This window comes from Phasianus colchicus, chromosome 2 (genome assembly GCF_987193195.1).
Source record: "Phasianus colchicus chromosome 2, bPhaCol1.hap1.1, whole genome shotgun sequence".
Classification (NCBI taxonomy): Eukaryota; Metazoa; Chordata; class Aves; order Galliformes; family Phasianidae; genus Phasianus; species Phasianus colchicus.
Genome location: NC_143437.1, coordinates 62,421,527 through 62,435,767, shown reverse-complemented (window position 1 = coordinate 62,435,767; position 14,241 = coordinate 62,421,527). Strand labels below are relative to the sequence as shown.

Sequence of the window (14,241 nt, the reverse complement as noted above, 5' to 3'; positions counted from 1 at the left end):
TTTAAACAAAAATATATTCCACCCTCCTTTCTCTTGACATGCTTTGTGTAGAGATCTAAATGTCTAATGAGAAGATAAGCAGAGTTAACACAAGCAAGGTTGTTCTTGTCAATTTTTTTTATACTTTTTTTGCTTTGATGTTTTTGGAGAAGACAATTAATCCATTGCTCAGAAGCAGCCAAGTAACTTACCATGCTTGACAAATATTCTACTTTTGATAGAACTAATGCACTACACAGACTGAACAGTGTTGTCCTGTCTTTGTACTGGACTCTAAGCACAAATTAAGTACAAGATCATTATTGATTAAATGCACGGATGATCAAGCACAGAAACGTTAGCTGATACAATTACGTTGACTCTTACCTCCTGATTGGCAGAAGTCAGTTTCGTTGTCAGTTCTTCCCTCAGGTTTTCCAGCTGCTGTCGAAGCTGATTCTTGTCATCCTCCAAATGCAGTTTCTCCTTCTCAAACTGCTGCTCTAACTCCTTCAGAAATAAGGGTGAAAGAAATATTAAGCACACCTGCAGTAAGATTATAAAAAAGCACAAGGATATCACATAACAACTCTCCATCCTGGTATAAACAGTACACCTTATCTCAAGCAAGAATTGTCATTTCCTCCGAGTGTTAAAACATGAACATTTATGTCCAATTAAGATGGAGTTATTAATTTTTCAGCTTGTCATCTAAAATCCTTGATTAACCACAAAATAAGGTTATGCAGGACTTCCTTCTCAATTACTAGTTTCGCTTTGCATTTAATTAGAAAAATCATTAAAACTACAGCTACTTTCACAGTTCAGCCTTCTGTCAGCTCTGCAATTAAAATAAATTTTACATAGAATTGAAAGAAATCAGCAGTCTTGTTTTTAATTTCAGCTACATGCAAATAATCAGATAGCTCTATAAAAATTGAATGAAAAAAGTGTTAACAAAGAGTTCTGAAAACAGCTCTGTTGGATGAGCTATTTTCTCTTACATGTGTCTACATTGTTTCTGTCTTTGCTGGAAGCTTTTTTGCTGAAGGAAAAATGTAATTTTATTTTTCAGATTTACTTTATTCAGAATGAATTTTCAGTCATGAGACATTCAGACTGAAGTATGTTAAAACTAACAGCTTTATTATGTATTTCAATTGAATAATACATAACCCATTAATCACCAAGTCATCTTGTAGACAATTAAGGTTGCCAAGTAAGGTGCGCCAGAGCCAGGTAATACAGGACTTAAACGTAATAATCTATGCCACTACTGGCTCCCTTATTAACTTCCTACTAGGAATTCAGCTGTAATGCAAGGCTTAGCATCAATTCACAGCATCTGTGAATACCTTGGCTCAGACTTCTAAGAAATCAGTAATATCTTAGAAGCAGTTAAGAGAAAATACATAGATCAGAGCCTTGTATGATACAAAAAGCACAACTGAAGCATCAGTAAGATTCTGGAGAAAGGAAGATTCATAGCTCAAAAATTCAAGGAGGTAAAAGATTGTCATAAAAAGGTATAAAACTCTAAGGAAAAACAGCAACATATTGTCATCTGGCTCATTCCAAGAAGAAATGGAGGCCAACTCTTCCTTGTCTGATTACTGGAGCTAGTGGCAAGCATATTAAGCCTAGTAGTTTATTAACTCAAGCACTCTATTTATTGCAATATGCAATAAAAATTTATTTCAAGCTGTTTATAGACAGCTTGAAATAAACCTCTTTGATTGTGGTAGAAGCTGGACAAAGTGACAAAATAGAGGGCTGTACTTTGAATAATACACTGCTATAAACATAACAAATGTATGCTTTCTTTACCAGGCCCAGATAACTCACTACGTGACAAATAATGCTTGTTAAGTTATACTTATTCTGTTTGTATCATGAAATCTCCTGTCTGCAAAATTTCACTGGTGCTATTCAGACTCTATTCTGATAACTGAGTAATTAGATTCTTTATGACACCTCTCAGTTCAGCTGTGCCGTACTGAAAAATTATTAGCATTTCTACTCTTATCTTTTTATCTGCTGATAAACTACAAAAATGGCAGCACTCCATTCTATAGATGGAAAAAAATGATGGAAAGAAATTTCAGTCATTTCTTCAGGGTTCTATTCTCATTCTTTAGAAGTCTCTTCATGCCCTATTCTTTCCAAAGACTACCAGATGACTTTCCTACTCTTTCAGAACCAAAGAAATCTCCATGTCCACTACCCAAAGGTTTCTTGTATCATGCTTCTTCCACAGATTAAACTCAACACCTCTCACCATATGACACCATCTGTTTCTCTCTTGAATTACTCAAAACCCCCAAATTGTGATTCAAGACATACATTCCACAGAGGAGACAGTACAGTGATTAAGATTTATTGAGATCTAGACCCTGACATCCCTGTATAAGTTAACTTCCCCCATCTAGAATAAAGTTTCACAATTCTCACATTTATAGTTAGAATAGGTAACATCTCTAATTTAATGACTTAAGAACAACTATTTTATGATGCCTTCTGTTTTACTCTTTACATTAATTTCAGTAACAAATTCTTCAAAAAAATGTTTTGTAAAGTAGCCAAGACATAATGAAGTAAATTAATAAGAACATCATTGATGCAAATGTGTTGTACAATAACATAAAATGTTCAAATATTTTAATCAGTCATATGGAAAGACTATTACATACTGAAAGCTAATTTAATTACTTGCAAAAGGCAAGAGTTTCACAGTATCCCTCAGTAAGTTACCTTCCCTAAGCATCAGTGACTACAGCAAAAACATTTTGCTCTTATCCCAAAAGGCCAATTCTATAACAGCAGCAAGCCTTTCAGTTTCAAGATGCTGAAAAACTGATCATGAGTGAAATAGCAACCATTCATGGGCCATAAGAACTGGAAAAACACGCTTGTTAAATTAAAAAGTAGTAGTCTTCATTACAAAGCAAATTGTTTTGAGTTGAGAATTCTTCTCTATAAAGAGAAGAGCATGAGTTTTCTGTTGTTGTTTTGTTAGATATATGTTACTTTAAAAAAGACTGAGCAGTTTCTTCAGAGTAGTTCAGCAAATCTGCAGATAAAATTTGCCTTTCATCAGAATGATGCACTACAGGGTTCAAATTATACCATCTGCATTTTTTGAATTTGTTTGATTATTCAAAGAAAGCAAACCTACCATCTGCAGTTTTTTCTTATCCTTATTAGCGTTGCTGTGTGCAGCCTCGATTGCAGTATGGTGTTTCCATGCCAATTCTTCTAAAGTTTTTGAATGAGCCTCTTTCAACTGTGCAGCCTCTCCTTCTAACCTTGCTTGCAGTTTTACCAACTCCTTCTCATAATATTCACGCTGTGTCTCCCTTGCTTCATTTACTTTCTAGAAAAGATGGAGAAAAAAAAAATCATTTGTATTCAAGGGTAACAAAATCCTATCACAGTTCAAAAAGGAACGTAGAAGGAAACTAAGAAGAAATATATAAAACTTTACTGATAACATATATCTACAAAAATTAACTTTCACATACAGAAAATTGAGCAGACACTAAACACTTATTAATTCAGTAAGTAAGCAAAGAAGCAGTTTAAGTATATCCAGGCAAACAATATATCTGTATTAAAATTTGGGTTTTGTACTATTTAATCTGAAGAAAGAGCAATCAGGTATCAAGTCTGCAGAAAATTTCAGTTCACTGTTTTCAAACATAGACAGAAGACCTTTAGAGAATCTTTTTTTAAGTTATTTAACCACTTCACCTTTCTCTCTAAGAAGACACTTTTGATATTAGGTGTCTGTGCTTATCATAGTAAGTAAAATGATGTCATTTTTAAGATGTCTGGAAGAATATGAGCAGTATCTAGACTTACTTCCCTCTGTTCTCACTTTACAGTCTACATTAGTTATTCCATGTTGCAATGTAAGGTACACTTGAAACAAACCTGGTCCAAATCAGGTCAAACTCAAAAATTAAAACACATTCATTTTTTTCCTTATAAATGTAAGTCTTCTACTTTTATTCAGCTGAAGCCAGTAAGTTGTCTAACCTTCTCCAAGGCCAGAATCTGCTGCCTTTGTCGCTCATCCAGACTCTGTGTTTTGCTTTGTAGTAAGTTTCTTTCCTCTTCCAGTTGGGATAATTTTTCTTTTAATCTAGACTTTTCTGATTCCAAATCTCTGATTGTAACTTCTTGTGTCATCTGGGTAGCTTGAAGCGTTCCAATGTGACCTAAAAACAAAACTCTTTAAAACCTCATGTCATTGGTCTTGTAAATGAAGTACACATTCATTCCCTAATGATTTCTAGAAAAACTTTAGTGGAAATTTTCATGTGGATCTCCACACTCATTGCAACGCTTACCTTCCCCTCCATTTTACTCTTTTTTATTTTTATTGTTAAAACATCCAACAATTGCAGATACTTTGGTGTTTGGGCTCCTTCAGTTTCAATTTCTTTGCTTCAAAGTTGCATATTGATTCCAAGAGAACACAGAAATAGGCAGGACTAAGAAGATGCACAATCAGTCCCAAAGAACTAACCTCACCTAAAACCATGCATTTTTACCCCACAATAAGCTACATAAAAGAAAACAAAAAACTGAAGTCCAGTGGCAAACACGTGTTATCAAACTCATAATTTTAAACAGCATGCAAGAAATAGCAACTAAAGCTAAAAGCTAAGCAACTAAAAAGCAACTAAAGCTAAAGCTAAGTAGAAGCTACAAAATTCCACTTTGTTCATTTTGCTGTGAGGCTGACTGAAAGATTCAGTAGAACTCATTCCTGCTATAGAAAGGCATGACCTAAATCTTTGCAGGTCAGAGGCTTGCTTTTGATGCCTTTCTATTTTTTGGAGGATTAGCATCCCATTTAAAAGCTATGACTGAGATTATCTTAACAGGAAACATATTACTTTTAGCTATTTACATAGCTAAAGGACCTCATAGTTTTGGGTCCCATATGGCCTCTATATTGTCAAAATATAAAACCTAGCCTATTCCAAGCCCTTACATGCATAGTATGTATGTCCTCGGCTTAAAGCTCTCCAGACGGTAAATACAATTAGTCCCATCTATAGAACTGCCTCATTATTTGAAGGACAGAAATAAAGCCTTGATACAGGCCACATTTACATACACCATTCAAGGGCTAGGCCACACATAGCCATCTGTAATAGTAACTTTACAGTATTTGCAAGCTAATGCTGCGAAGTATTTTCTATCTCCAAGACCAACTGGTCCAGTCTGGCAATATCCCAGCCCTCAAAAGAAGGTGATCTTATCCAAACTGACACTTGGGAAGGACCCCCCCAGCTTTTACTAACTTCTGGAAAATAATCAGATGTTTCTATGATTGCTCAGCTGAATAAGGCCAAAGATAAGCCAGGGGCTTATTTTTAGTCTACCTACAGTATAGTTAATGAAGTTCAAGTCCATGCCCAATCACCCAACAGTTTGCTACAGCTACAATACTAATGAGGTAAAATCCACACATGTACAGTCAAGTCTTAAACCATTTTATATGTCATTCCATATATTAATAAGCACAAATAAGTCAAGAAAACAGCTATAAAGAGCTATAAAGAAAATCCTAACGAATTTATTAACCAATAAACTGCATATCTTCTGAAAGCAGAGGAAAAAGCAAAGTACCACTGTCTCAGCAAAGGCACAAAGCAAATGAAAAGGATGGAGAAACAGGAATAATGTTTTTTTGGTGATTACATAGAGAACATACAGATGCAAGACAGAAGCATATTATACAAGTATAGTGTCATGAAATCATGACATATAGTTAATGCAACATGATTCAAGACGTATAAGATATATACAGAGCACACAAAGTAAAGCACTGTACTTGTGTACAATTAATTGCATACACACAAAAAAAAATCCTAAGTGCAAACTACGCAATATCAAAACAGTTAATAAAAGAACACTTGTCAGAAACATGATTTAGTGGAGGGTTGTTAGTTAGGATAGTATGGTCAGGCTGCAGTTGGACTTGATGATCTTTAAGGTCTTTTCCAACCTGAGCGGTTCTATGATTCTACGAAGAGCATTAAACAGTCCTTAGGCATGCTAAACCTCCACAAGCTTCAAAGAAAAAAGAAATGCTAGAATTAATAGATGAAGATCATTTTTAGATTACATTACTAACATACATACTGGCTTTGAGAACAAGATCAGTGGCCTGCTGTTGTAAGCGCTCTCTGGCAGCTGCTAGCTCACTTTCCACTTCTTTATGTTTGCTTAGCAATGACATCTCCTCCTCCTTCACGTCATCTAGCTGTTTTTGAAGAACCTATAGGAAACATGGTATAACATCTAACTATATAGAATAACGTTCAAGTGTGCGTTAGGTGAAAATGTACAGAAAAGACCTGCCAGCAAACAAATTTTATTTCAACACAAGCTGAAATCTTGTAACATTAACATCATATCCATGACGTGAGTTTCCAAAAATATCATAGAAGATATATGGCACAGCAAGGAAGTATAAAGCAAAGTGCAATAATATTCAAAAATGTATACGAAAAACAAACACAGTGCACAAATTTTCAGGATCCAGTTGAGAAACTGGTTTTTCCTATCTCAGAGTTCTTCAAACTGAAGAATACATTAGATGCTTACAGCAGTTTTCAATCTCCTTAATTAAACAGAGTTGGAAATGGACTTTGGAAGACCCTTGGGAGACTGCAAAAAAAAAAGACTATTCTGTATTCATCTTCTGATAAGGAATAAAGAAATCTTTTACCTGTAGCCATTATACAAGATGACAGCAAAATAGTTCAAAGGATTGGCTGGAATTAGATTATAAATGGGAAAGGTTGGCTGTATACATCAACTCAAACCGAAGTCCTGGATTCTTCCAGATTGCTATAACTATCATATTTAAGATACTTGGAAACATGAGAGTTACTAAAATTGCCCAAAGTGAGATATTTAAGCTCTTCCACAGAGATCTTTATAACTAGGCACAATTACAAAAAGCGAGTAGTATTTCACGGAAACTTTTCCTTTAAGAACAAATACATAGTCCTATCTTTCTGCTGACCAAAAGACCTGTCTTTGTATGTCAGGGATGTCTTGTCTGGGATGTCTTGTTCTTCTTTACGGACAAGAAATATTAGTATTGAACAACTTCAGAATCAAAGTAACTCTGAAAACATATTCAGCATTTCAGTTACTGTCTGAAAAAACACCATGGAAGGCTCTTTTTATAATCAAGTCAGCAAAGCTAACATCCAGAAAGTTTTTGGGTTTTTTTTCTTCTCAAAAAGCTACTGCTCTTAACACTCTGGATGCTTAGGCTAGATAGTCACCAGTGATCACTACAACCACAACTGCACTGAATACAGAATATTCATCTTATTTATAGTCTGTTCTATTAAATTTCTGTAAAAATATTTATTATAATATATATATATATATGCTTAACTTTTTCTCATCTTTTCTAGCAAGTGTTTCCATTTATCAGCATAACAACTCAGACCTTATCAGTCATCAGCATCTTCCTTCCCACTCTGAACCTTTTGTTTTGAATGAATTTACATGAAGAACTAAGGAAAACATATTTGTGCAAGACTTTTTTTTTTCCTGTTCCCTAAGTAGTAATGGTTTTGAATACTCTGTCCAGCATACTGTACTTTGGGTAATATGACTGGAACAACCGACTTCTGTTCATGCACAGTGGAAAGCAAGTCACTTTGCTTGTACAAGAACAAAACTTTCCCAGGATTGGAATTTCTAGAGTCGAATGGAATACAAATATATAAATAAACATTACTTCAGACTGGGAAAATTAAATAATATAAATAAAATATCTAGAGTGGATGAAAAACAATGATGAATAGTAGAAAATTCAGTTTACATATTTTAATCATCTCAGTGTAACAGTCCTGCAGCATAAACTGGAAAACAAACGAAATAAATAAACTCATTTTTGGAACAACATATTATTGACCTCACCTGAACATTGTTTTCTGCTGTACTAAGAGCCACCTGCAGTTTTTGGCATTTTTCCCGAAGACTGGCTGCTTCATCCTGGACCATCTGCAATTCAGTTTTAAGTTTTCCCAGATTCTTCCGTAAAATACTTTCTTGATTTTGAAACTCTTTCCTTAGCTCCACTTCTTTTTCTTTGCAAGCATGCAGACTTTCAGCTGTAAAAAGCTGGGATCTTTTCAATGAATCAAGTTCGTGTTCATAGAAGGACTGTGCTTTGCTGAGTTTACTTTCATAGTCCTCAATGAGTTTTTTTCTTTCCAGTCTCAATTCCTCAACTTTATTATTCAAGTCTTCAAGTTCCAGTCTGTGCAGTTCCTCTAGCTTTTCTTGTCCCTTACTCAAGGTTGCATTCTGATTCTGTTGAGTCTTCAGAAGTTCTTGAATCTCAAGCCTATGCGCAGCTCTCAAGTCTTCCAGAGCTGAACGCTTGTCCTTTTCATACTGCACTTGCAACTGTATGAAACTTCGTAGCCTTTCCTCGAATTTCTTCCTGATCTCTTCTACTTCTCTTGACATGGTCACTACACGTTGGACATGCTGGGCTTCTGCACAAAGCTGCATGTCTTCAACTCTATCCTTATATGCTTCAAATTCTGTCAAGGCCTGATGTTTCATTTTTTTATGATCCTCCAGCGACTCCTCCAAAACCTGGATCTTTCTCTTAAGATCCATTTCTTCTGCAACTTTACTTTTATACTGCAAGATCTTCTCCCTTGTCTCTGCAAGAATTTGTTGAATTTCTTCTTCATGGACATCCTTAAGGGCTTGTATAGCAGCTTCATGTTCATCATTTTTAGTGTTCAATGCATATATTACCTACAAATATGAAACAATAATATACTGAGAAAAGACATTCTGGCTAACTGCTATATAAAAAATAAAAATCAAAATTAAAAGCACCCTAGGCATTCTGCTACTTTGACAATCTGGCATGTTTTCCTGATACAAGCGAGACACCAAATGTTCTTACGAATTTGACTGCATAAATTCTGTTTTAGTCATTACAATCTTACACATTTTGTGGAACAAGCTTTCTACAGTTTGCAACCTATAATTTTGCTGATTAAAAGTTTGCCTTTATATACATGTTGTTGCTGTAAATTCCAGTGGTGAAAAAAGCACATTATACGCATGAAAAACAAAACATAAGATTTGAACAGAAGTTTTCTGTCAGAAAATACACACACACACACGCAACAATATATGTTCCAATTTCTTTTCCTGCAGTAATAAAGTCCAAATCTTGAATTCCTGCTTTTCAACTGCTAACTATTCTTAACTATTCTGTTTTAGACACATCTAAAATGCCAACACTGATTGCTCTGGTTTACAGTCCTGTAAGCTGCCCAGAAACAAGTTGCTTTTAGACAGTTCATCTATTATACAACCTGTGTATCCAAATCTCCTAAGATCTGAGGTTTCTAACTACATAAGCTTGATAACCTTCCAGCTAGTCGGTTAGCTGAACAGAAAAGGAAGACAGCAGCTTGGGGAGTCAAGGGAACTAAGCAGCTGAAGTTGGTTGTGAAGCCAGCAAAACTACTCAACATTGGGTAAAAGTTCTAGAGTAACTAGATGTACCTTTCATGGGATGTATCAGTTGCACAACACTGTAATTTAAAATAAAAAAGTCAACCTAACTCCCACAAACATACAGAAGTGTGTGCATGTTTACAAATACATCAGTGAAGAAACTATTCATACTGTAAAAAATACTGTGAGATTGTCAGCTAAAGATCTTAATACCTTTTATACAAAACAGTAGCATAACTAATAAGAGTCTAATGAAATACTATGTGATTCAGTCCACAGAGCTGCAGTAGCATTAGTAACAAAACCAGTAATGACCTTTTTATGCCAAGAATCAAGCGCTGAACTATTTAGCTCTACCATGTGGAGTATAACTAAGGAAATCTTTTTCTGCATTAGCATTGGTGTCTTGCACCAACACGGAATACAAACAACACTATTTGAAACTGCGGCTGAAAGACATTTGACTATTTGGCTAAGAAACATTTTCAGCTCCAAACCAGATATGATATTCTTACATGGCCAGCTTCACTTGGGTCATCTGCTCCAGCCAGCAATTCAGTCATGATAGAATGAACGTTTTTCCAATTAAAAACACATACTTCACCTTAATACTAGTATTAGGTGCCAAATAAATTCTGCAGCACAGAGAATATCAAAACAAATGAGTGGCTTATTCTTTTGAAATTAATATGGAAATAGGAACTGATACCTTTTACAACACACTAACATGTTAAATTTTATATCTCTGGTAAACCTTCATTTCAGACTCAAAAAATGGGACTCCTGAGACAGAGCACTACATTTAGCCTCATCCAGCTGACATGCCTTCTTCTTAGCATACACTTCAGTGCTGCTGCCAGTGCATGCTGATGCTTCAGCCACCAGTTTGAAACACCCCAAGACTGCACCTCTCTTTAATAAGCTGCAACAAAATTACAATGACAACAACAAATTGTTCATGCGTAACTTATTAATGATGTGGAACACACAAACCAACAAGTCTGACCTACTCTATCAATAGATAAATGAGAATTGAGCTGTTCAACACAGAAAGTACTACGATATGCTAAGAAACAAGACTTTTCCAGGGACAAGTCATTACTTATGGATAAAAGTGGGATACAAATAGAAAAGTTGAAGTTTACAAAATAGTAACATTAAAATAACATCTTCCAGGAATTACTGTACTGCTACAAAAAATTAATTCGTATCATCTAATGCAGTCCAGAATGAACACTTTCCCATGACAATGAGCAAAGCATTCATTTTCCTCCTTTTCTTCCTCTCTGCTGACTAAATAATGGTAAGTTACATTTAAGTTTGGCTTTACTAGATAAATAACTGCTCCTTAATACATTAAAAATAAACTAGCTTTGAAGTATTTTCCTATAGGATTTAAAAAAATAATTGTTCAGAAAAATCCTCCACAATTGCAAGTACTTAAATGCATTACTAACAGATATATGAAGTAGACAGCTGATCATAACATTTTATTCCTTCTCATGCATTATTACTAGCCATACAGTGAACTCCACAAGATAAACTCTGAAGCTTTTTCCATATAACAGCTGAAGTTACATTTTTAATGACATATTTTTCTTTAATTGTGATCAAGAGACAACCCTCAAAGCATTCAATAGGGAAACCCAAGTTACTGCTAAGTCTAACACACACATTACTCTCTCCTCTAAAAAAAATCATAATATGTATGTCCCTCCCCACCAAAACCTATGCATGTCCATATCATCTCTACTTTTACTTTTCTTAAATAAATAAAATTATTTTAACTACAAACAGTTTTTGTTCCCTAGGAAAAATACAGTAAATATAGATGGTTTGTCAGTTCAGTCCTTTGTGTTGCTCGCAATGTAACAAGACTCCTTAAGCCCAGAACTTCAGACCAGGATTGCTTGGACACCACTGAAATAATGGAAGAAAGAGCATCTGTTCTTTAGCCATCTGGTCTACTGCAAGTTTTCATAAATGCTGGGCCAGCACATTAGGTACACAGTACAACAAACAGGGAAGTGACATGGAGTCTGCAGCTGTAGCATCTCCCTCCAACAGCATCTCTCCAAAAAAGCTAGTCAAACTACACCAGTCTGACTGTGCTTAAATCCAAATAGAGCAAGAACATGACATTCCTCCCCAGCCCTCAAAATATACTCCAGCTGAAAATTAAGTTCTTAGACTGAAAACAAACAAACAAACAAACAAAATAATAATAATGATAATAATAAAGACTATTTCTCTGTTTTATCATTCAGGCTTTCATTATTTCATTACTTTCAATATACATCAAGGCTAAAATTTTATTATACTGTTTCACCTTCAAACTTAACTCTGTATTGAGTCATATCATCCCAAGGGTCATGATTTTAACCATTTAGTTTTCACTACTTAATCATGAAAAGCTGATTTTTTTTTTTTTTTTTTTTTAAGATTTATCTAAGTTTGGTCTAGCTGAAACCACATCATTTTTAAATACCTAAGCATGCAATAAACAAGTCTCTCTCTTTCCTTTAAATATATATATATATATATATATTTTGTGGAAATGCTCGCTAATATTGGTATCTGAAGCTAGAATCATCTTAACTAGTCAGAATAATATTCATTTTTATTTTTTCTTTTGAGATAGGGGAGGGTAATCAGGGGTGGAAGAGACAGGAGAACAACTGGGGAAATAAACATAAAGAACAAAATGATCAAAGAATATTTAAATTTAACAGTTTGCTAGATCTGCACTATTACAGGATTTCATTCTACATTTACTGTGAGATGTTAACTTCTATTGATCCAGAGATTAATCATACAAAGGTATGTAAGTAAATGTTTTCAGAGTTTCTCACCAAGGTCAGACAAAGAAGGATTTTCATCAAGGACTCAAGTTTTGGGCATCAAGAACTATCCTAAGCAGCAAACAAAATCTCTAAGAGTTGATATAGATATAGAATTGGTATATGATATAGAATGGTTAAAGGAAAATCAAGAAATCTAATTTCTTCAGCATATGTTGGTGGATTTTGTTTTTTGGTTTTTTTTGTTTGTTTGTTTGTTTGTTTTGAAAATGTAGCAGTTCAGAAAAAACTGGAGATCTTAAGTCAGGGGAAACACCTAAATATGCTTGCAAGAATGTTACTCTTTTAAATTTTTTTTTCATTTTTAAATGAAGACATTTGCATGCAACTTCATGTTAAATAATTAGCTCAAGGCCTTTTCCTTGAGGCACACACAGGTCTGTATGATGCACATGTCAGTTTACAAATACATTCAGTCTCTCAAATGAAATTGCCTAGTTCTGACTACTACTGTAAAAATCTGATATTTTTTTTTATAAAATGGAAACAAAAAAAACTAAAATGGTGGCATATTGCAAAATAATCCAGCAGCTTACAGAAAGTTTGAGAATGATTCAAGTAAGCCAGATACAAAGAATAGATTCATAGAATATAAAGAAATTACCCTGAAGCACTTCTAAACACTATCCTATGGACAATGCAGATTCCAAAGCATTTTTTCTTCTGTAGAATTACAAATGTTATCTTAACTTTAAAGGCAGTACAGAAAAAAAAAATATTTTGTGGAGTAAAACATTTAACTGAGACAATAAACTTGTTCAGGTCTAATTACTTTTTCAAAGTTTCAAGCTTAGCCAGCAAATAAGTAAACAATCTACTTATATTTAATTGCACTCTTTATATGCATATATACACACACACGCAGACATTAAGCACAAGTATCTCTAGCAATTAATGCACTCCTCTTCCCCTACCAGTCAGAAAAGGTTCTAATAAGTAGGAAAGATTTTTGATACATAGCTTTCCCTTCTCATTTAGTTTTAGCAAGTTCTTTTCCTAAATATAATCTGTATTTAAAGAGGATGTTTCCTATCTATAGCCTAAAGGTTAGAAAGACTGTACAAAAAGAACATCTCTTATAATGGAAGTGTAAAGGTTATTTATGATAAGGAACATTAAATAGAAGCAAGCTTAATGAATACTGTTGTGGATTAAAACCAATGGTTAGCAAAGCACCAGACTGTTGTTCTCTCATTCCCTTTCCTCAAAAGAAAAAAAAAAAAAAAAACAAACACCAAGAAAAACATGATTAAATATTTTGTGGGTTGAGATAAGAACAGGGTGTCACTCAACAATTACTTTCAGGCCATAGGAAAAGGACTAGGTGCAGGCAAGTCTAATGTTTATTGCCTATCGTTAACAGAGTAGAGCAGTGAGGAATAAGAAGTACCATCCTCTCACCTATCTTTTCTATTTCCTCCTCCTGAGCAGGGCTTGGGAACAGGGGCTGTGCATAGGCCATAACACTTCATCTGTGCCACTCCTCCATGATCATTCCCTACCCCTGTTCTAGCATGGGGTCGCTCCCATGCGATGCTGTCCCTCCCAAACAGATCCCACGTGGTGTTCCTATGGTCTGCAGCTCTTCTAGCACTGTTCCAATACAGCTCCATATCAGGGGGCCCATCCTCTGGGATCTCACTCCTCCAGATGGGCCCCATAGGTGGCAGCTGCCTGAGCTTCAAGCCACATCCACTGCTGCATGGGGAGATCTGCTCCACACAGGGGGACAGCCTGCTCCACTATGGCCTCTCCATGGGCTGCAGGGAACTTCTGCTCCACACTTGGAGCACTTCCTTCTCTCTTTCTGCGCTTACCTTACTGTCTTCAGGGATGATTTGCTCTTATCTTCTCATTCCTCTCTCCC

At 35.1% G+C, this 14,241-nt stretch overlaps 1 protein-coding gene across 2 annotated transcripts in view; it reads right to left on the bottom strand.

Annotated features, from left to right (window-relative positions):
* FAM184A (family with sequence similarity 184 member A) overlaps positions 1 to 14,241 on the bottom strand; it is a 60,915-nt gene that overhangs the window by 34,776 nt on the left and 11,898 nt on the right. For both annotated transcript variants that reach the window (XM_090135842.1, XM_090135841.1), the window contains exons 2-6: positions 7,942 to 8,796; positions 6,139 to 6,274; positions 4,018 to 4,199; positions 3,155 to 3,352; positions 367 to 489 (exon numbers count right to left, since the gene is read on the bottom strand). In XM_090135842.1, coding sequence (XP_089991968.1) covers positions 367 to 489; positions 3,155 to 3,352; positions 4,018 to 4,199; positions 6,139 to 6,274; positions 7,942 to 8,796 — 1,494 coding nt within the window. The remainder of the gene's footprint in view (positions 1 to 366; positions 490 to 3,154; positions 3,353 to 4,017; positions 4,200 to 6,138; positions 6,275 to 7,941; positions 8,797 to 14,241) is intronic.